Here is a 24,711-nt window from a genome sequence, read left to right as displayed (position 1 = left end):
ACTGCTGAGTTTGAGTGAGGTGTGGGTTGCATTAACAAAAACAAGGTCAGAAATCACACGCGGGTTGTTGTAGCACTGTGTAAAATAGTCTGGGTGATTTCCCCTTTAAAACGCACATGACCTCGTTTAGACTAGAAGTGAAATGACATGTTGCTAATGCAGCCATCACTGCTCAAATCCTACAAGATTAATTTCACCTAATCCATAATAATCTCTTTATATTTTCACCACATAGTATGACTATTTCTTTAAAGAAACTATAACTGTGGAATTCTTATTTTATAAGATGTTAAATTTGTAAAAATATTCACAAAAAGAGAGATTTGTTTTGTACGAAAGAGAAACATTTCCTCTGCTGCTATCCCTGATCTTAAATGCATACAGGCAAAACACAAACTCTCTGACACGCACACCACAGCCAGTGGCTCCAGCATTGTCTGGTTGCCTGGCAACTGTCGGCGTGGCGTGGTTGCTAGGGCCGTGTGGGAGGGGGGGAGGTGATGCTGCTCTGATTTCCAGCTGAATTGAGGCAGTCAGTAGGGAGAAGCCCCCCTCTTCCAGTCGACACACAGGACTCTATTGAACAATAGAGCCGTGCCAATGGGCCTGAGGCTAGTCAGACGAGCCCTTGTTCAGGGTCACACTGTGTTCATCCCACAGTCCTCCATGACTAATTAACTTACAGCGAAGAGTGTCGTTAGGACATCTGATGATGCATCCATCACTGGCACAGCCCTGGAATTTACATTAATGCGAGGTGTGTTTCTGGCTGCCTGCCATGTTGGTGCAATAAAAAAAAACATGCAGAAGAAAAGAAGTGTGGTGGAGCCGCCACACGTACTGCTGAGCACAGCTTGGCCAGTCAAAACAGCTCTGAACTGCTGGGCTCGGTGGGAAATATTTGCAAGCTGTAACACGGTTATGTGAAAACTGAGAAGCCAGCCACATGGAGAGGTAGCCTTTCTAAAGAATAGACTATTATTAGCTTTAATATGTCGATCTTGTGGCCTTCACAGCAGGTGGCAATGTTGATCAAAAATGTAGCTAGTGTAGGCTACTAATGTAAAGTGATGACATTCTTGTGTTGTGAAGTCTTATGACAAAATGCTGCTCAGACTACAATAAAAAGATGCTCACAGCGATAACAAGAACAGGTTTTTATTAATATTTTGTAATACCATATATAATGCAATTGCATATCTTTGGCGAAAATAAATCTTATAAACATTTTATCAACAGAGGTTAGCGTACAAAAACCAAAAAGGTGTGTCGGTCCAATAGACATGGCAGACAACTGACACAAACTGATACTGGGTTGGCAGCTTTGTCGAATGCAACAAAATGTTCATCATACCCTTATAGGAACTGCAACAGAAATTATGATAATCACATAATCAATATTCAATAACAACTGCTGAGCAATGAAGCAGCTGGGTTTTTTTTTTAAGTTGGACCCCAAAATGTTTAGGGAGCTCATCCACAGATCTGACTCAGTGTCACTTTGAGACCAACATAATGTTTCTGTTGCAAGTGCTACAGAAAGAACGAGGGAGCTTTTTCCTCTACAAGTCTCTCCATAATTTCTCTGCAGTTATACTTTAATGTAGGTCTGAAGCCACACAGCAGCAGCCTGGGGACTGAGCGAGTCTGATCCAGTTTTCACTCATTTTCTAAACATTTCAACATCCCATAACAATACCTGGAAGCATGAGTTATGAGTGGCAGTCATTTTTTGAGGACTCTAAAATCTGCAATGAGAAGATCGAGAGCTAATCTTCAATTTGTGACTACTTAAGTCATAATATCTAAACATAAACATGAGACAAATGTAAAAAAAAAAAAAAAATGATTCAATCATCTTGGATGAACTTCTACAGTACATGGGGGAATGTGTCCATCTTAAATTTTATACCCCAGCTGTACATCAATTTTGGCAACAAAAGGTTTCAGGATCAATGTTAATAAACTATCCAGCCTAACAAAAAGCAAAACAAAACATCAAGAAAACCTGGCAGTCATGGTTAAATTGAAAAAAATTAAATAAAAACACCCGCTCTAAAGACGATAGACATTGGCAAAATACTTAATCACTATAATATAGTGAAAGAAAAAAAAGATGTATTGCTGTAAAATAAAAGGAGAAAAATAAAATACTTATTAAGAGGAGTTCACAGAGGGAGAAAAATAAAATGTGCCTAGTCACTCGTTTCACATGACCAGCGTTTGATAGAGTATGCATTCAATAATCCCATAAATTAATGTCATAAATAAAGTGATGATTAATGAACAATAATTTGTTCTTTTTTTTCACAGCTAAACAAGACCAGTGTATGCAAGTAGTACTTCTGAGAACTGCAGCTTACTCTGCTGAGAACAGTTCCCACTCTAAAGCGACAAAAATAACCCCAAAACATCGGTTAAGTCACTGTACTGACCAGCGTCCTCTCCCATTTCCTGTTCGGATGATTCAGAAAAACGCGGGCATTGTTACTCTTTAACTACATTGTGGCAGCGGGGGAATATAGTGGCCATGGCCCTTTTGCAGTTTTACATCAGTGTGGCACAAGAAAATGTTTGGCACTGACCATGCATGCTATACTAACAGTCACTGTGACAACGTGATCTAGTACTGTGGGAAGAAATGAGATAATTTTCAGTGTTACCCAAGTTGTGAGCTTCCATGCTACTTTTGTATTGTAACGCTAGCCTTTTAAAAAAAAGTTCAACTGAGAATATGTGGCCTTTTATGCAACTTCCCCTTGGTGAACTGCATGCAATCAACTGACAATAAACACTCCATTTCACAGCTTGAGAAGAGAGCGTGCATTTCCTTATTTTGTTCTAGGAGGAAGAGCAAGGACGAAACACTAGCGGCCAGCCAGAACTGAGGGCACAACATGAGAGCAGCACGGTCTTCAACATCTCGCCCGCGAGCGACTGCACATACAAAGTCCAGTTCTCTCTGGCCGTGTTACTACATTATATCCCCTTCTCGTTTCCTTACGCTTGAATATGCACTATGGCCTGCACCTATTTGAACCAGAACTGTGAATTAACTTCGCCGCCAAGATCAGCAGACAGAAAATTACCTGTATAATTTTGTAATTTTCTAAAGTATATGGTTAAAAAAAACAAGGGGGAACACACAGAGGTATAATCAAACTGCAAAACCAAAATAATGGAGCGAGAAGCTGTGGTAATTTACTGTCCGCTCCTGTTTCTGACTATTAACCAGCTCTGCGTTCAAAAAGGACCAGAAGCAAGCATGAGTGCCAATCAGCCCAACAATACAGCTGGAGAAAGGAGATCTGTCATTACACCAATCACATTCATTTGGAGCAGTAGGACTACTTTGTCAGTAGTAGGAAAAGTGTTTGACTATTTCAAACTCTTTCCTGTCATCTCAGGTTTAGGCTGAAGTCAACATGCACTATGATAAACACACAGAAATATAAAATAAAATCTATGGAGGATAACCTATGAACACGCAGTGAACATCTGGCAACAACGTGGCAGATGTCCACTTTGCATAGGCCGTCACCAAACATGTGAATATATGTCTGCACGATAAATGTCAAAAAACACACTGATGAATGAAAGGGATTGATGAGGGCTGAGCAGTGGATTTGCAAAAACAAAAAGGAACACAGCTTTCATGTGTAAATGGCCGCACAAAACTGAGCGAAGTAGCATAGCTAACTTTGCAACTAAATTTGGCAGTGGCAGAGTAATACTATTTCCACGTCTTGCTAATCCTGAAATAGAGCCGGAGCTCGTGCGTGTAAGAAGTTTATCGCATAACAAGATAATAGTACTACTCCATTCATTCTCTTAATTGTAAAGTTTAACTAGCATACTCGACTCTGAAAAATGAAATAAAGTCAAAAAAGTTAAGGTTGTGGATTAATTATTGCATCTCTCTTACAAGAGGATTCATGGAGCAAGAATTCCTGTCAAAAACAGTGGCATTTTTTTTTTTTTCTTTAGCACAAAAAGGAGAAACCGATAACACCAGGAGGTTAGGTTTTGTCTGTTACAAACATGCACTCATTCGCTTCATAAATAGATTCACTTGGAAGAGGATACAGGTTTGAGGAGGAAGCATGCAACGCTTTGAGTTATAAAACCTTCAGCTTTTTTCCCGTTTTTGTCTTTCAGAGGAAAATATTCTTGAATCACAATCTTCTAATCCAACAGAAGCAGGCAGGTCATTTTGGATAGGTTTCTTGATGGTTCTCCGTAGCCCAAACACCAACCCCCAGCAGTCACCCCCGAGTTACAAAAGTCTCTATATGGCTTTGTTCTCCTGTGTGAACGATACTATTGCCATTTGTTTTGTTGGACAGGGATATTCCCAAACAAAAAAAAAGGCTCAAAATGGCCAATGAACGATCAGATAAGGAGAAGGAGGCACACTGGGACACACGATCAGGGGTCAGAGGTTAGGGTTCACAGGGTCCGGAGTCTGATGGGGGGGCAAAAATAATCTTCATTTCCTGTTAAGTTTTGTGCTCTTGACAGTGCGTTTGGAGCCCTCCGTGCAGCTGCGTATACCGGCGAGGTGGAGCAAGGAGCCGGCGGCTTCCTTCAGCTCCTCATCCAGCTCCGGCTTGACCTCGCGTCGTGCCCTCTTGCCGGCGGGCCACTTGATGGCGGGCGGACGTCGAGGAGTCTGTTGGACGCCCCTCTCGTCCCAGAGGTCGGAGTCCTCGTCGCTGTGGAAGCCCTCGCTGCCGGCGCGGTGGGACTGCCTGCGGTCGCAGCCTCCTTCGTCCAGGGAGGAGAGAGACGAGGAGGAGGAGCGGGAGGAGCAGCGCTGCAGGGCTGCGCTGCTGTAGTTGTGGTCCTGCTTTGGATCGCTGCTCACCAGGACAGAGTCGGGTCGGGAGAGGTCCAGTGGGCTGTCAGAATCGCCTGAAGGGGAACAGAAGATAGAAAGAGTTACAGGCTTTATTACAGCATGACAAATGCTCTAAATAGTGCATGTCATGTAAAACTAACTCCACAGACTCTACATATCTCATTTTAGTTTGCTTTAAACAGGTTGTGACAGAAAGCGAGTAAATCCTAACGCGACTTTACAGTAAACCAGCTATTGTTTCAGGGGGTTTTTTAAAGATTTTTTTTTTCGGAAGAAAAGGTCAGACACAGTGAACCACATACTATAACTTTAGCTCGCTTTGTTTACAAGTATAAAGCAGAACTGAGACTTGTCTCGGCCCAAGAGGGGAAGCCCTATTTAAAAATATCTTGTTTCATGCATGTTAAAGCAGGCCATTGATGGGGAAAGTACAAATATTAGCAAAATCATATCACTCTAAAAATGATCCTTTGAGGGCTTCTGCAGTCATTGAATCAAATTAATTAAGTACAGGCTAAATAAATGATCATCTAATTTAAAATTTAAAACAATAACAGACAGTAAGTTTCATTAAAATAAGCCAAACTCAGCACATGAAATTAATGATTTACCATGTAGAACCAACCTGCACTGAGAGCACTCTCTGTATGACTTTAGTTGGCGTAATATTCTTCAAAAACATTTTCATATGTTAAAGGTATAGTTCAACATTTTGGGAAATACGCTCATTCGCTTTCTGGTGTTAACTAATGAGTGTTAGAGGTGCTGGTAGGTGGATTTTGTCACCTGTGGACACAGCCAGGCTAGACGCTTCCCCCTATTTCCAGTCTTTGTTCTAAGCTAACTGGCTGCTGGTTCTAGTATTTCCCAAATGTCGAACTATTCCTTTAATATGTCTTTAAAAAGAATGTCTGCAGGAAAAATTATATGCAATCAGGTACAAGTAATGTTCTTGAAACCTTTTCTGCGCAAGAACCAACACTTTGCTTGTACAGAACAGGTGACACGTACACATCACAAATTAAAGCACACAAAATAAAAGGAAGACGTAAGCAATGACAGGGGTGGTATGTCAGGGGTGTCGGAGACAAAGAGTTGGAAGAGTAGGTGAAAGTATGGCTGCTTGTGGATTCTCTTACATGGGTCAACGTGGTGCCCGGGGGCAGAGTTTAAGAGCATCATGGCAGTGGCAGCATCAATGTCAGACTCTGGAAGAGGAGAGAACATGCATGATGGTCAGTCCTAAGGTGTGAAAGCATGGTAGCATGGCATCTCTGCTAGGACTGGGATGACTGGGTTCTGTCCATCATTTTTAAACTAGAGACATAGCGACCCAATCAACGCTTACTGAATGGATTGGATATGCAGACCGAAACAAACCAGAGGATGAATTGAAGCCACTGATACTGCATCCGATCTTTTCAGACCTGACAAAGTGTCTAAAAGCCTCATAGCTCACTTCTGGGGCTCTAAATTATTAATGATTACAGTGAGACTGAGTGCTCGACACTCAGCACCAGCAGAACCTCTGCCTGTCGTCAAGGTTACAAATCCAAGAGGCGGAGGGGGGAAAGAGGAGGCTGATACATCGACTGGGAGCTCGCAACATTGTGGTCTACATGAGGCATCGATGACTCGAAAGCAACAAATTAAAGTTGAGGATACAAGCACAGTGATGCTGAATGTTCTGGGGCTGAAATGTGAACAGGCAACATAATCAAAATACTGCACAAACACAAGCTAAAAAAAACAGCAGTGATTGGAATTTCTATATGTCTGATTTTAATGCACATATCCAAACATAAAAAACAACAACAGAGATACGTTTGCTTCTGTCTCACCTTTGAATGAGCAGCCTTGTAGAAAGAGATGAGGGGGTGAGGAGGCACTGCAGAAGGTAAACAAAAACACAAAGGGGTCAGATTTTGAGTTTGCAAAAGAAGAAGATGTAAAGAAAAGTTAAATGTGACCCTTCAAAACTTTCATTTATTTAAAAGGATCGAATGTCAAATAAATAGAAATAAAGAAAGATCTGTTATGATGTGCTTCTCTAACAATACCATGTAAAATAAATAAAGGAAATAGGGCTGTCATTCAATTAAAATATTTAATCATGATTAATCGCATGATTTTCCATAGTTAATCGCGATTATTCGCAATTAATCACCCATTTTTTATCTGTTTAAAATGTACTTTAAAGGGAGATTTGTCAAATATTTAATACTCTTATCAACATGGGAGTGGGAAAAAATGCTTATATATATAATATATATATATATATATATATTATATATATTTATTATTGGAAATCAATTAACAACACAAAATAATGACAAATATTGTCCAGAAACCCTCACAGGTACTGCATTTAGCATAAAAAATATGCTCAAATCATAACATGACAAACTGCAGCCCAACAGGCAACAACAGCTGTCAGTGTGTCAGTGTGCTGACTTGACTATGACTTGCCCCAAACTGCATGTGATTATCATAAAGGTGGCATGTCTGTAAAGGGGAGACTCGTGGGTACCCATAGTACACATTTTCATTTACACATCTTGAGGTCAGAGGTCAAGGGAACCCTTTGAAAATGGCCATGCCAGTTTTCCTTTGCCAAAATTTAGAGTAAGTTTGGAGCTATTTAGCCTCCTTCGCGACAAGCTAGTATGACACGGTTGGTACCAACGGATTCCTTTGATTTATTTTAAATGATACCAGTATCTTCACACTAGCTTCAAAATCAAGCCCGCTACAACCTAAAAATTGCAAGTTGCATTAATACGTTAAAGAAATAAGTAGCATTAAAACAAATTTGCTTTAACATGTTATTATTGCATTAACTTTGACAGCCCTAAAATGAAATATGGTAACACTGATTTGGCTAAGCCAACATCCAGATAGTGACTGATGAAAGTTTACCTGGGTGGGGAGGCGGGTGGTGTGCAGAAGGCATGTGCGGCAGGGAAGTGCTGCTTCTTAAGGGCTTGGATCAAGTTGGGGCGGTACTCAGGGTCAACACACCAGAGAGAACCTTTTCCATTGGCCTGTAGAAAAGAGGAGGGACAATCAAACTTCTAACCCAGGTTACAAAATAAGAAACATGCCAGAAACTTGTAGCGAAGAATTTTGATTTTGTAAACCTAGATGGAAAAGAAGCATCCTGACCCATGACCATTACACAACTGCGTTACGGAGCTTTGTCTATAATCTATTCGTTGGAGTTTCCTTGTAAACAAACAAAAGTTCTGTTTAAATTCAGTGTTTCTCATCAGAACTTAATGTGTGTATCTTTGAAGCCTAATGCTGTGTACATACTACGCGTGACAAAAGCGACAAAGTGGCCAGCGTGGCCAGCTACATTGTCGGCAAGTCGCCGTTAAAGTGTTGCTCACACGCTCGTCGACGTAATAGTTGTTAAATAGTACTGGGAACTAGCCAATGGCTATATTTTTAATGGAACGGAACAGGGTGAAACAAAACGTGATTGGTTGATGTGTTTGGCGTGAGTTTGTAGCTTCATGTCACCGTCTTTCATTAAAAATGACTTGTAGAGTGTTACAGTGTTGCTCGTAGCATGAACACAGCTTTACAAATACAGTATGTTGAACGCATTTCCTTCCCCATAATGCATTTGCAAAGCTTGATTTTAAATCATGCATTCTTTATATTCACGTTTGTTAGCTTGCATTTTCACTGCCCTTTAGAGTGTATTCTTGAAATGCTTCTTTACGCGTTACCACTACAAACTGTTGGTCAGCAGAATATTTGAATTAATTAGAATATTGAAAAATCCATTTTACCTATTTTTAATCCATCAAAATGATGCAGAGTTATTTGTCAATGGGTTTACATTCACAAAGTTCTCAGCTGACAAAATGCCTGTGTGCTGCGTACAGTAGACTGCATCGAAAGCAGCGTAGTGATGTAATAAAAGTCTCATTTTTGCACAATGGTAAAAAATGTTAAAGCACCAGTTCTTCGAGCAGCACTACATCATAAACAAAGCAGTGGAAGACAGCAAACGCACAACTGAGAATTCCTTAACGGCCACAACAAAAGGAGGAAATAAACTGCTCCACAGCTCTGTGTGAGGAATGAATCTGTCTGTTGGTGATGTGTGCGGGAGTGTGTTAACTGTCACTTTATCTGATGGCGGCGTATTGCCCAGTCTGGGAGGAGAATAGAGCGAGGGAGGGAGGAGAATAACCTTGACTCAGATTACCAACCAGCCCTGATGCAGGAAGAAGGAAATGTCTCCATGGCAACGGAAACCACCAGCCAGTGTCATGTGAAACTGGTCTCTCAGCAGACGAAGGGCTCACGCTGTGCACCTGCATGCTGAGTGGCCTGCACCGCACCATGTTGCTACTCGCTGAGTGCTAACCGCCATTGCCTACCGTGGTGGGAAAATATGAGGTCTAAGCCACGCGCAGACTCGGCACCATGGGCTCTACCGGTCACAAGTCTGAACTCATACCGCAGCTCAATATGGCTGCCATCGTGTCGCTCCCTGGATCAGTACAGTAACATGCAAATTATGTTGCGTCTGACACAGGTCTGACGGTAACCTTCCTGCCACTCTCTAAAACTTGAGCAACAAATGCAAACTACACTGAAGGGAAACTTAAAAAACGTACAAAGTTGGGATTTAGCAACATTTGAATGAAAATCTGATGACAGCTTTAGGGCTTGTTTGCTTATGTTACCAAGCCACTGTCAGTCAAATATGATCACACCACACTCCCACAGTCTTAATGAGGCCGATTAACTGACTTTATGAGTGTTAAACTCTTAATAAAAAACATCCAAGATGTTTTTCTTTATGAGCTTTAACGTTCGAGTGTTGCATATCTATTCATGAATATTTAATGTTATAGAGAAAGATTTGAAACCCTATAACTAATTTCTGTACCTTTCAGGGCACAACACTAACTTTAAAAAAGTAGTTGTCAGGCTGGCAACCAGGCATCAGCTTTTGGTTGCCTTTGCTGAAAATATGTTTGCCATTTGTAGTCACCTTATATTTTGATTAATCAAGATTAAATTGATTAAAAGATTATATCGAAATAATTGCATGACTGTCCATAGTTGATCACGATTACATCACAAATTAATTGTACATGTTTTATCTGTTCAAAATGTAACTTACGGGAGATTTGTTAAGTATTTAATACTCTTATCAACATGGGAGTGGACAAATATGCTGCTTTATGCAAATGTATGTATATATGTATTATTGGAAATCGATTAACAACACAAAACAATGACAATTATTGTCCAGAAACCCTCACAGGTACTGCATTTAGCATAAAAAATATGCTAAAATCATAACATGGCAAACTCAAGCCCAACAGGCAACAACAGCTGTCAGTGTGTCAGTGTGCTGACTTGACTATGACTTGCCCCAAACTGCATGTGATTATCATAAAGTGGGCATGTCTGTAAAAGGGGAGACCCCTTACCATAGAACCCATTTTCATTCACATATCTTGAGGTCAGAGGTCAAAGGACCCCCTTTGAAAATGGCCATCCCAGTTTTTCCTCGGTCCCTTGGTACCAATGGATTCTTTGGGTTTTCTAATTTCATATGATGCCAGTATCTTCACTCTAGCTTTTTGAGCCCGCTACAAGTAACTGGTTGCTTGTTTATCCGTTCTCTCCCTTTCAAATTTAGTTTTTCTGAACCTTTGTATTCCGATTCCCACCACAGATCCATTGGCCCTTCAGCACTGAAGTCTTGGATTGTGGGTCCCTCAAGTGACACCAACATCAGCTGGTCCATCATTTCTGCCTTCATAGATGAACTGTTTTGCAGTTTGCCGTCCCAATATTTATGTTAAAAAGTGGCAAGAATTGGTTGCCAATTTCTCAAAAGAGCTGTCAATGGCAACCTAGCAACCATTACTGTCAAGCCCCGCCTTTTCTGTTCCTCACCACATTTTTCAACACAAACATCGGAAAGCTAAATGGAAATCGCAAACATTAGGAAGTAAATGAACAATTTCCCAACAAACATTTCACTCATTTCCCATCAGTTCCATAGAATATGTGTGCAGGATGTGTATATCCTTTGGTCACAAGCATGTGCATATGAGAAGGTCAACTTCTGTTTTTTTTTTCTTTCTGTGCAGGAACACAAACAGAAATGAGCGTGAGTCACACGTAACTGTGCCAGGACCAGAATGACAGAGATCCTTCCTACAAACTCATCTCTGCACTGCAGGTCATGGTCGCTTCCTTCTGGCAGTGTGACGTTGAGGTTTCCGACTGTGGGATGCTGCTCTCCCTGGCTGCTCTACCTCGTAGTGCTTTGGGAGATAAAGTGTCCTATCTTAGTGTGCTGTGTTTGCATTTCCTCAGAAGGAGTATCTGTGACCTTGACTGTATTCCACCATTATCGCAGCAGAGTCAGAGGTCTCTGCGGCTGTGTTACAGTCCCCAGACACTGTCACATGAGCCACGCTGCAGCTTCACATTTAAACACACTGTTTCAGGAAGCATAATCTAAACGTTGCAGTTTTTTGTAAGTTTAAAAATGTGCGAGTGCGTGAAAGTTAGGAGACAGTTTCATAACGTACCTTTCCCAAACTCCTCTCGACCTTGCGGAAGCATTTGTTCAGGGACAAGTTGTGACGAACTGAGTTCTTCCAGCCAGTGGGAGCATTGGAGAAATAAGGGAAGTGCTCGAGAATCCAGCCATAGATTTCTTTAACTGGCAACGATTTGCTGGGAGACTGCTCAATGGCCATGTAGATGAGGAGAGAAAACGAAAAAGGGGGCTTTGACTTCAACGAGTCCCGCTCCCTGCCTCTGCTGTGTGACGACGATGAGGAGGAGGACGACGGGCCCTGGTTGGACCCGTAGTCTCCTTCTATGTCGAAGAGGGGGCTGCCGCTGGGCTGAGCCTCCGGACCTCCCAGAGTGAAGTTCTGAAGCAGGTTCTCATGCAGCCAGTTGAGATTGGTGAGCTCCTCATCCTCAGTACCTCCGGTACGATCCACACTGGTTGCCAGCGGACTGGACGCGCACTCCGCCTCGGGCAGCGTCCCAACGCCACAAACACCTCTGAGCCCCGTCCGCTCCTCTTGCATACCCGGAATTTCCGTTTTCTTATCTGGTGACATCCCAATGATTGGACCCATTAAACCAAAGAGGTCTGGAGAGAGAGGAGAGAAGAGGTTGTTAATATTAAACAGCATGTAGACAAAATCACAGTTTTGGATGGTGAACTGATTTCAAAACAAAGTTGGCAGTATGAAATAACTGGATGCGACATAATGGAATGATGTGTTCTTCCAAGCGTTGACCTTGTTTTCCTTAGTCTTCCCTGGGGGCGCGCCCCCTGTGGCTGTGCCTGTCTGCCTCTATTGCACTTCCTGGCCCTCTCACTGCCCCGCTCCTCCACGCCTGGCGAGGACGGAGAGGCTCTCAGCTCTCCCTCCTCTTGACTCCAGCTGAGGACCTTCGAGGAGGTCCTCTCAAGCAACTGAACCGACTTAAGACTCCACTCCTCGACGCCCACCTCATTTCAGACAAGACCCAGCTGCTCGTTATGTGTAAATGAGCATGAAAACCATCCGACGACTGCAGGAATGAGTCTTATAGAGTGAATGGCTCTTATAGACTGATCTGCATTCAGCCAGGATCAAGTCTCAATTTGTCACATGCCAGATTAAGTAGTGTAATGAGGCTACAGGCCCAGGAGTTGTCAGTCATTTAACAGCACAAGGAAATTCAATATTGCCAGAAGCCCTGTATCATTAACCTATTCCACGCAAGTACCCTTATTAATAAGACAATGATACTTTCTATACATGGGCTCAGAGGACGAATTGTTGGCTTGTCATCCACAATGATCCTGTCAAAGTGTTTAGTTCAACCCAATTAGGGCTGACCCGAATGCTTCGAAGCTTTGACCAGTACCATGGTAATCAACCTCAAAATCAGTTTTGGATGGGATACACTGTATGTATATACAGTATGTATGTAATAATAAAGTATAAATCCCAAAATATAATAAGGAGTAATCTCACATTATTCTTTATTCATATTTAACATTAATTATTATCAGTTTTTCTCAGACGGATATCTGTGTTTGTTGTGTGTAGAGGTGAGTGTGTGTACAGTAGTGCGGCAGTGGCACTGTCCCGGGCACTGAAACGGGGGAGATGGAGACAGACAGACAGAAGCACATGTCAGCCTACTACGCTGCTCCACGAAGCTTCGAATACCTTTGAATATTACTCACCGAAGCTTCGAAGCCCAAAAAATGGTATTCGGGACGGCACTAAAACCAATATTGAGCTATGATTTAAATTATATGCACAGAAAGGTATGTCCAACTCTCAGCACACTGAAATAAGTGAATATTTGAAAATAAAATTGTGTCCAATAAACCTGAATAACTAGGTAAAACCATTAAATACAAGCTATGGTGGGTGAGGCCAAGAGCACAAAGAGATCACTCTTTGGCTCAGCTCACAACAAGCTTTATGTCCTGGGTGTCACCATGACAACCATGCCATCCCTTCAATTAAGAGCAGAAATCCTACAAACAAGATATATAAACACAATAAGAAAATAATAATCCACGCTGGCTGTATGGCTCTGCCGCAGACGAACGCCGAGCGGCCACCCTGTTAGGAAACGCTCCCGCTGCACCCGGTGGGTGGACACCAGATGCCCCGGTCAGGGGTGGTCTGGGATGTTCTGGATGCGGACCGAGATGGGAGAAGAGTCGGAGGGTTGGAGAGGTAAAAGGCGCACAGAGAGCGGTGGTGGATATCTTTTCATTTCTGTGCTAGGATAAGAATTGGGTCAAACTCGAGAGTGTTTGCACAGTGGGCGAGACAGGAGAGGGAGTGTACACACACACACACACACACACGAGCACAAATCAGTTTGTCAAAGCCAGTCAGCGAGGACATGAGGGGGAAGGAGGAGGCATTAGTGCATTTACGAAATGACCACTCAACTCTCAATGAGGGGATAAACATATAGCAGACTGATCCTATTTTGGTTTAGAGTGACTTGTAAAGCAAGGGTCATGATTCATTTAGTGGTTAAAGTGTGCAAGTTTCTGTCATAATAGCAGTACATCCTGTCTGCTCTATAGGTGACGTCCTGTCAGCTACATTTTGTCCTGCATTCTGCCTGTCAATCCTCCATTGTTTGCGTTTTAATTTGTCAGCACCGTTGAAATTTCCTTGTGAGCCGCATATACTTCTGCGACAAAAAGGAAGTAAGTCAAAGAGCTTTCCGGGCCAAAGGCAAACGGACGAGCAGAGCGAACATCGGAAGGGACATCACAATAGGGAAATGCTTTTATGGAAAGACAGAGAGAAACAGAAAGAGAGACCAAGAGACTGAGAGAAAAACAGAGAGAGTGAGCCAGCTGAGACTCAGTGGTAGTGAGGTAGGCTATGTAAGTTATCCTCAGTCTAGGATGAATCACAGCTCTCAGCAAAGTAGAGCAATCAGATATGTCAGGCAGCGAGAGAACTGCCCATTTGTGTTAAAAGAAAATCTCTGCTCAAGAGACCAAAACACAGAAAGATATCTCCTGACATGACAGGTTCCTCCTCTGAATGAATTTACAAATAGAAAGGGGGGGGGGGGCGGTGCAGACAGACATGCCTGCAGTTTTGGAGAAAAATGCAATTTATCCTTCCAAAAAAAACAATCCAGAATTAGGCTAGCCGCCGTGTGCATTTTTACAAAGCGTTTATATATTTGTGTTGATGCCAGAGAAAAAGAAAGGGTTGAGGGGTGAGGATGCCATTTGACAAGGACGCAAGGCTGTTTTACGAAGCCCTACTTTAAGCTGTTCTTTTTTAAGTTTAAGTCAAGTTTAGATCCATGTAGGGTGTAAGAAAATATCGATACACACGACTATCGTCATATTATGTTGTGCGATGATGCCCGCCATCGGGCCCAACAACTATTCGATCTTGTAGCGAGCTCAGTTTTAAGTGAAGTTACTGGCATCATATGAAACTACAAAACCTAAGGAATCCAGTGGTACAAAGTCAAACTAGCTTGTCATGAAGGAGGCTAAACAACGCTCCTCAGTTACGCTTAATTTTGGTGAGGAAAAACTGGCATGGCCATTTTCACAGGGATCTCTCTTGGCCTCTGACCTCTAAATATGTGAATGAAAATGGGTTCTAAGGGTACCCACAAGTCTCCCCTTTACAGACATGCCCACTTTATGATAATCACATGCAGTTGTTGTTTGTTGTTTTTGCCTATTCTAAAATGGATGGTCATGATACGTATTATATCACCAAATTCTTGCTAATACACAGCCCTAGATCAATGACTGTGTAATCCAGTAAATGCTGATGACAAACATAAAGGTCACTGTAAAACAAGCCAACACAGGTGTGGCATCGTTTGATTAAAAGGTGTGGTGTAAGTGTTAACTGGAGTCAGAGTCGACTGTAAACACTTCACATGGTTGCCCTTTCTTCTTCATCAACAGGCCATGAATGACTGCCTGTAAACTTGATTCAGTTTTGTGGCAGGGAGATGAGAAGAAGAACTCTAGGTTAAGTGTCAGACCACTGATTAACCTTAAAGCACAAGAGAGCTTCACCTCAAGTCCATCTTCACAGCCGTGACCTCTCAGCTGGGCCCTCGGGTGCCGGAGAGCGCTTATCTTCTTTTGAGTGTCTCCTCCAGAAGACCGTCATTTGAATATCAACAGAGGCAGGTCGGACGAATGAGAACGCCGCCTTCCTCGCACCCAGCCAAACACACAGGAAGTGTTTTACCATGACTGCAGCTGGTCAATTACCACTGCTGTTGCAATGATCGCAGTTATCATTGCTCTTATGAAAAGGCATCAAAGAGAGGCGGCTGGGACGGCGATGAATAATGGGCCCACTAGTGTGGAGAGGGGAGCGGGAGCTAATAAGCCAGACTGGCCTGTTGACTGCAGCATCCTTGAAAATACACCAAAGCTGCAATGGCGCTGACCCGGTGGCTCATCTGCAAGTTAAAATAGCCCAGCGCACCGCCAGCCTCATCATATTCATGTGCAAACAGGCAGGCACTAACAGCAGGTGCCAAGGCACATTTTTCCCCCCTTTCAAACTGCTCTTTTATCCTGTTAAGCACTTAGCCTATTCAAATATACACAAAGACATATGGAGATAGCCTTAAGTGGCAAATCAAGCCGTTGATGTGTCAAATATGTTTCGGGGGGAATGTAAAGGAGATGATAGCAGCGGCATCGAAAATGAAGAGGCACCGGTTTGAGATGTTTTCTGGGAGCGATTCTCACGATCGGGACTCAGTTGCCACGGCAGCCAATGCTGTAAGGGAAGCAATTGTGCTCATGTCTGTGCATGAAGAGAGAGCTAATGTGGGGAGATCAATACAGGCGGAAAATGCTGAGGCCAGCAGTCTGCTGCCGTTCTCCACAAACCTGTCTGACAAAGAGCAGTGGGGAAGGCCACAGCCAACCTGGGTGTCATGGCACCGCTGACTAAGTGCCATTAAGGCATACTTTATAATACCCATTCTATGCACTTCAGTAAAATAAATTACATATAACATATCATTTTTATGTATATAACAGATTGCAGATCAAAAACCATAGAGATTATTTATGTAACTGCCGTGTGTTCATGCACAGACGCACTCAAACGCCACACCCTCTTCACAAGAAATAAACCAGTTGACACAAACCAGTTACACCTCTGTCGTATATGCACAAAGGTGTGGCTGTTATTTGAAACCCTAACTGATATTTAGGTGACTACCCAGTCTGGCTGGAGCTCTAAAAATGTGAATGAGACAAAGGGGGGCTGAGTTAGAGTGGGAGAGAGAAAGAGGCTGTTCCACAGCGCCAAGTGGCAGTCTTTTTTTTTTTTTTTTTTAATCTGGGAGGGTCAAATTATGTCATAACAAATAAAGCGTCCATTAATGTGAAGGCTAACCAGGCGACTGTTAAAGCTAAATGATACATTTTCAAATCAAACTACTCAATGGATTAAAACGATCTGCTCGGTGCCCGAGGTGAAAGTGAATGAAAAAGCTCACACAAAGCATTACAATTGGCCCCACACTCGGCCTCGTACAAAGGAGCAGTTGTTTTTGCTCTAGTCATGTTTCAGAAGTGCTCAGTATTCACCTCACAGTTTCAAAACAGAGGACCGGGAGGGGAGGAAACACCTCCTGCCTGTTGAGGAAGTTCATTTTCAGAAAACAAATTCAGCCTTCACACAGAGACAGTTAGGCCCGCTCGCCACCAAAACAGAGGGACTCGAAGCAGCGAGAGGCCGAGAGGTAGCGTTCACTGAAGCAGCGGTGTTTACTTTGGCAATCTATGAATTCCACCAGCACGAAGCTTATAGACTGCTGACAAACACCCGGGCCGAACCTAATGTATTGACTGATGCAATCACGTTAACAGTCGGGGGAAAAACAAGCAAACAAAAACAATAGATAATTATTGTGATGTTCATCGGAGACATTAACTTCACACCGGGATTTCGAACTCAAACACACAGGACTGCACTTTGACTGTCAACAGAGGTGAGGCCTTCAAGAGTACACGCCAGCCCCCGGCCAACACTGAAACCTTATCTCTTTGGTCATGTGGCTCTAAGGTCAGTGTACAAAACACTCACCACCATTCAACTACGCAACAACATACTCATGTACTTTCCAATACCAAAAGCAGCATTTGCTTTTACACTAGGGTCCAAATCCTTATAATAAATTATTAAAAGAGGATTTTCTTGTTAAAGTTTCTATATTTTTGAAGGCACAACGAACGTGCCCTTTAACAGTTCAGCTGACGTTTCAACATAAGCCCTTCCAGGAATGTGTGAGATTACTTTCCTTGTAAATACTACAAGAATTTACAAATAATATTTTGTGTACAAGAACCCCAGAAAGCACCAGTGAGGCCCTGCAGGAAAAACCAAAGACAAAAGCTTTCAATCCTGAATCATATAGCAAACTCTAATGGTATCCTTCATATGTATCCACATCACATACAGTGGGAGCACAAGATTCTCACAGAGACCCAAAGAGAAAACAGCACGAAGAGAGCTGGAAGTGCCGTGCTTTCAAAGAATGACAATATTTACTGATGCTTCTGGCGTGAGTAAATCAACTAAAGTGCATACACAGCAAAAGATGAACATGCGGTTAACACAGCGGTAAAATAACATGAAGTTAGGCAACAAGTTTTCTTCTGGCAGCACTGAAGGGTTGGCTATATCTGCATTTTACTTACTTTAGCCTCTTCTATTTGTCTTTCACTCACCTCTGCTGATTCAACATCAGCAGCTTCAACAAATATTTGTATTTTTGGAGAACAAGGTTAAAAAAAACACAAATAATCAACTTAAATTTAAAATCTTTAATTAGTGCTAATACCTGAGTTTCGTGTAGGGATGCACCGATACCGATACTGGATGGGATATCAGGCCGATACTGACTCAGATAGCTGGATTGGATATCGGCGACAATGGGGCCGATCTATTCAATTCAATTCTAGTTTATATGCTATAAACTTTAGATACTGGAATTGTATTTCCTGTTAATTTTGAAGATTTTTTTTACCAAGGTGCTGATGTACGATTTATTATTTTAATAATAAATACATTTCAGTATTTTTTTTATCTATGTATTTATGTGTTGCATTTTGTTTTACAAAGTTAGTAAAGCAATTAAGTAAAGCCTGATGTTGCCTTACACATAAAAGAATGATCCCAGTCACTTCCACACAGTGAAGCATACAGCTTATTAATTAAACACTGGTATCGCTATCGCTATCGGGACTGAAAAAGTCAGATCGGTCGGTGCATCCTTAGTTTCATGGATGAAATGCTAAATTTTTTTAGTACCTACGTTTTTTGGATAATATAATCTTATTTACCCTTTTTTCACATTGAACAAAATAAGTTAAACTTCTTTAAAGAATCTAATGTCTTTAAACAAATGGGCCTACAAAAACATTTCTTGTAGACCCATTTGTACCAACTCTCAGTACGAGGAAAGTTTCAATATGGAGTGCAAAAAAATTTAGATTTGTTAGTACCTAGCCATAACTTTCACCACCACTATAAATAATGCATACACATTGTTGGTACCACACAAGTGCATGGCCTCTGTTACATCTGCTCAAATGAAGTTTACTATAAATTTTTCATCAAACTTATTTTTTTTGCAACAAATCACCATGGTGATGTGATGACAATGTAAGACTTTTAAAAATAGCAAAGCTCTAGACGTGCTCTAGTAAACTGAGCTGCGTGCTTATTCATGGATTGAGCTGATTCAAGTACAGAGCCCAGTATAAAACTCTCATTCAAATAACCCTGTATGACACATCAGTTAAACTTATATTTCATTACGTCCAAATACCTAACCAGCCCTACCAGTGCTGTTAACGGCTATTGTTTTACAACTGTCTGTGGCACCTTGGTTGGCACTGGTCACAAAATGTTGGTGAACTGATAATACAATCCCCATTCAGCTCCACACATGCTAGAAGATCCTGATAATTTGCACACAAGCTTGTCAGCCTGCGTCGTTGTTGTCATACTGCCATCAATTAAATAAATCCCGTTAATTCAGCCAGGGGTGATGAGACAAAGACCCATTGTGACACAGGACACACAGCCTTGCTTCCCTCTTCCTTTCTCTCAATCAAGGAAACGGTCGCATCAGTGTTGTTTTCAATGAGGCTGGCCCTAATGGGCCGCGTCTTGAGTCAGTCCAGGGGGGGTAGGGGAGGGCTGCTCACTATAGAGTCAGTGCATAACCACTGTGACCAATCAAGAGACGTAAAACAATAACTGGAGTAGACGGAGGGGCGCCACAACAGGAATACACACATTGCCCATATGCAACCAGGAAAAACTGAGGGGGAAACTCAAAACATTCACTTTCAAACTATGTATTTTTAGATTTGCAGAAGCTTTTTGTTGATGTCATGACATTACCTACAATCCGTTGACCCCAGTGTGTAAAATAGTGACAGCTGTTAAAGCACAGAGGATTCAAAACAGATGCCATTTAGCTGTATACCCTGATCTCTAAATGATGTGACACATCACAAAAACACAGACAAGTTGATAATCTGAACAGGACAAAAGAAAACAAAAGGAGGGAGGCAGCGAATGCCTCTACAGGCGTTCACATTTGCATCTCAAATTCAGAGCTACCGCCTATGTTTGATTAGCAAAATGTCACACAGACCCAAGAAGACTTCAAACTCCTGGGGATATCCCTCCTTCAAAACACAAACAGGGGGGTGTGAGCAGGTGATGAAACACACATGTGCAGCTTTAATTATTCAAGCAAACCACCACAATACTGCACGGAGCAGTAAACTCCACAAGCCAGACAAGTCCAACGTCAGCAGTTAAGAGCTGGAGCTCGCTGATTGGCGACTGATCTCAGACAGAGATGTGGTTGTTCAATTTAACAACCTTCATAATGGGAGGTAGAAAAAGACACATTCTTTATAAAAAAAAAAACAACAGCCTAGGAAGACTTTCTTTGGTTGACTTACACTAAAGTAACAAAGATTGTCTACTTTCACTTCCTGTACAACACGCTGTTAATTCATTTTAAATCATTTTCCATTAAATGTGTAAAAACACTGCAATGTGCACACAACAACCTAATTATGGGAATACAGTTACTTCAAGTGACCAATGACTGCCAACTACCTTTTTCTGCCAATCATGTAATTATTCAACCTCTTCCATTATAGCTATTTAAAACGGTCAGATAAATCAAAGTCACATATGACTTGGTAATTACAAGGTGTTCAGAGAACGGTGGGTTATAAAGCTTTGAGCTTTTCTATTTAGCCATCCCCTGAGAAACCAGGTTTAGACTGTGTTGAGCAATTCCAGAAAAAGTTTCTGCCACATGGGGCAGCTTTCGTAATGGATTTAAAACCACAGTTCAGTCATGTAGCTACAAAGAACATGGTGGATTTCAGAGGACGCAACCTTTCATTTGCTCTGGGTCAGAGTACACAATTCTGTGATAAGGCTGATTACATGGCAACACCACCATTTTGAAGTGCAGATTCTTTACAACTCTTGTTAAGATATGGGGGGGTAACAGCTACAAGCTACAATGATGTACCATTTCCTTATTTATAGATATTTTATACATTATATTCAGTGTGTTGTGATGACTGAACAAGACGACGGAGCTCCACTGGATCGAAAATGAACCTACTAGAAATTCACTTGATAAAAAATGTGGTGCTACGGTGGTCCCTTTTGTCACATTGCCTCATTGTTATCATACATCCTCTGAGGAACATCTTCCTGTTCTGTCAACTGTACAGTACAATGGAGCAACTTCTCAGAAAAGTGACACCAATGTGTTTACCGAGTTGTAAAAATGAAGTGTAGCCTTCACGGGAGTTCTAGAGGAGCTTGAGATATATTTGATAACACTGTGTCTACCACTGTGTTGGTATAGACAAAACATGGAGATGGAGTAATACATTGAAGTTTGTGACTCTGACTATCAAGGCATTACTCTTTTGGAAAATGTTTCAATGAATTTAACAAGCAGACCAATACCCCAGGGTTCACCGGCAAGATTGTGACAAAAAAAGGTACTCAATCAATTGTCACATCCATGGATTTAACCTCGAATCAGAATGTGTTGAATGTGTTTTAAAGTGTCCTGTATGGATGTGATATGTTGTTTTTGCACATACGAACCAAAGACAAATTTCTGCCTTTTGCACACGAAAAGCAGACAATAAAGTATTTTCTATCGACTAGTTGTAAATAAATTTCAATCTCGTGCTATCATCAGTAAAAAAGCATCCGATTCTCAAATGTGCTAGTTACATTTTCAAACATTGTGCACTGTGAGCAGACCCTTAAGAAAAGATTATATTCACAAAAAAAGACTGGGCAGTCTGCCTCCTAGTTCACCTGTATTTCACCTCTTACCAAGGAAGAAAAAAAACAACTCAAACCACAGAGTAAAGCCATCTATGGTAACTACAATGTCTTAGAGGCCTATTCCAGCAATTCAAATAACCGTATGATGGCACACAACTAAAGATAATTCAACTCCACTGACAATACTTTAGATCCCTGTAGTTATTAAAGCCATTTCACGTGAGCAATAACAGCATCACTGGGTTACGACAAGTCTTATTTATAGTAATGAATGTCAGTAAAGTTAGCAGACGCTCATCTATTCTGGGAGTCCTTACCCTTCAGAGGCTTCACTACATACAAACAAACATGTACAGGAGTGGGATACATGCTACAAACAACAGATGGTTTGACCTTACAACATGACCATGGAGATTCTGGCACAATAAAAATAATGGCAGATTGACATCTGTTTCTTTTTTGTGTCTTTTTCTGTCCCTTAAGCTCCTGTTGCCTTTGTCTTCTATGTATCACTAGGGCTTTAACAACTGTCAAGCAAGAAGAAAGGGACGTCAGTCTACATTAATGTCATAACCTCACAAAGGAAAAAGACATTTTTACCATCACTTTTTTTTTTCTTTCCCAAATAGAAACCTCAGAGCACACAATGAATTTTAGATGAAGTTTTGTCCAATTCAGTAAATGAAACGCTAACGGGCAGCAGGTAGAGAGACTAATATTGTCCTTTTTTGGCTTATGTGTAGTAACTTATTGTTTTGATACCATTGGTTACGGGTTGTAGTTTTCTCATTATTTGGTCATTATGTTTTGTTCTTTTATTGTTGTTTTTATTTTGTCTGTATTTCATTGTATCTGTGCAAGCACTTTGAAACTATGTTTAAAAAGTTGCTATAAAAAAATAAAGATTATTATTATTATTATAGATTATTATAAAGGGGCAGATATAAAGTATATGAATTCAACAACAACATATATATATATATATATATATCAAACTGGATTAAACAGAGATATTTTTTTCCTACACTGACATTTGTTTTTGTTCTTTTATTGTTGTTTTTATTTTGTCTGTTTTTCATTGTATCTGTGAAAGCACTTTGAAACTATGTTTAGAAAGGTGCTATACAAATAAAGATTATTATTATTATAAAGGGGCATATATAAAGTATATGAATTCAACAACACCATATATATATATATATATATCAAACTGGATTAAACAGATATTTTTTTCCTACACTGACATTTGTTTTTGTTCTTTTATTGTTGTTTTTATTTTGTCTGTTTTTCATTGTATCTGTGCAAGCACTTTGAAACTATATTTAGAAAGGAGCTATAAAAATAAAGATTATTATTATTATAAAGGGGCAGATATAAAGTATATGAACTCAACAACAACATATATATCAAACTGGATTAAACAGAGATATTTTTTCCTACACTGACATTGTTTTGTAGAGCACTCTCTGTATCTGGGACAATCTTGTGATAATCCATTACATCATGTGCTTAGCTAGCCGGTGTAGCCTCCCCAAACCTCTGGAACAAGTCGATATATATACCATGAAATATAACAAAGATATGAGGGTGAAATTATGAATTAAAAACTATTGAATACCGCTGCCTATACTACATTAACTTAACTTGAGAAACTACTCATTTAATGACACAAAGTGGAAGTCAGGTGGGGGAAACATTATTTGTATGACTGTTTTTTTGTATTCTTCTATGATTGTAATCCACGACACGTCCTATGTATATTCACTAATTTCCTGTAAACTTGTAAAAATGTAATAAAGTCTTTAAAACAAAAATTAACAGAAAAGTGCTGTTAGCAAAGAAAACTAATATGATTTGTAGCTATAATGCTAAAGTAGACCCACTAGACTACACACTCACAAGCAGCCACATAACACAATGAGGAATATACAAAGTTACACGTAACGACGTGGACTACTGCACAACACTTCCAGACAACACGAAGCAACTTATCTCTGGTTGTTAGTCACGTTTTGTTCAGCTTTAACTCGAGTACTAGCTTGCTACTAGCACTAGTAGCGTTAGCACATTAGCTCGGTGAAGCTAAATCTACTGCTAGCATCACATTTTAACTATGTAGACTATCATAGTGATTATATGTTAATACATCAAACGATAGCTGTGATTAGTAGCTATAAATGTGAGCCAGGAGCGCAGATATAAGTGACGTTAACATGAGCTAGCTTGGCCACATGCTGTCGCTTGTTTCTGCCATGCTGGCTGCTCTCTCTAAGCAAAGTCACTTGACCACATTTCACTTTTTCGACAACACACAAGCCACCAGCAGAAACACTCTGTTTGTTGTATTAAAAAGACGATTAAAATACTCACAATCATGCACGGCGTGCCTCCAACGCGGTATATGTTTTAAAAAGACCACGTCTTGTGCGCAGTTTGTATTATTCAGATAGTCTGTGTCTGTCTCACACTACACAATGTCAAGAGATCAGATCAGCAGCTGCTTCCTTCCATACACGCAGCCAGCAGCGCCGCAGATCACTACACAGCGCCACGGCAACGCTTACCAAACCCCGAGCCGTCGTCATGGCAACAGGCCCCGCTTCAGCCAATCAGAAACGCCCTCCCCTCCTATCTCCCCTGGCAACTGCCGCAGCGGCGAACGGACGGAGCTTCCACGTGAACGCGCACGCCACGCCATCCCATCCCTCCTCCCTCCTATTTTGCATCGTGCAATAAATAAATGTGCTTTCACTTTTCTTTTTATGTATCTACCTTTTTATCTTTTTATACCAGCTTGCTTGATTAACGTTAACACAAGAGGAGAGGGGGATTTATGTTTTATTGTGTGGTTTAAAGGCATTTAATGAATGATAAATAGGGAAGTAGTATAGGTATATATACACTGTTAAGAATTTCCCAGTAAAATAACAGTAAAGACCTGGC

The 24,711-nt window shown here is 41.1% G+C and overlaps 1 protein-coding gene across 2 annotated transcripts; it reads right to left on the bottom strand.

Annotated features, from left to right (window-relative positions):
• Window positions 1–1,142: 1,142 nt before the first annotated feature.
• foxn2a (forkhead box N2a) lies at window positions 1,143–24,312 on the bottom strand. Of its 2 annotated transcripts, XM_074646300.1 has the most exons (6): window positions 24,139–24,312; window positions 11,440–12,017; window positions 7,781–7,905; window positions 6,703–6,749; window positions 6,001–6,069; window positions 1,143–4,914 (listed from the first exon to the last, which is right to left on the bottom strand). In XM_074646300.1, exons 2-6 carry the CDS (start codon window positions 12,001–12,003, stop codon window positions 4,490–4,492), a joined length of 1,230 nt encoding a protein of 409 aa, XP_074502401.1. In that variant the 5' UTR covers window positions 12,004–12,017; window positions 24,139–24,312; the 3' UTR covers window positions 1,143–4,489. The 2 variants fall into 2 exon arrangements, with proteins under 2 accessions (XP_074502401.1, XP_074502402.1); XM_074646301.1 differs by lacking the exon at window positions 6,001–6,069 and having other exon boundaries at window positions 24,139–24,283.
• Window positions 24,313–24,711: the final 399 nt, after the last annotated feature.

The sequence above is a fragment of the Sebastes fasciatus genome, chromosome 9, assembly GCF_043250625.1.
Source record: "Sebastes fasciatus isolate fSebFas1 chromosome 9, fSebFas1.pri, whole genome shotgun sequence".
In the NCBI taxonomy this organism is placed as follows: Eukaryota; Metazoa; Chordata; class Actinopteri; order Perciformes; family Sebastidae; genus Sebastes; species Sebastes fasciatus.
This window is presented reverse-complemented; position numbering and strand designations above follow the sequence as displayed.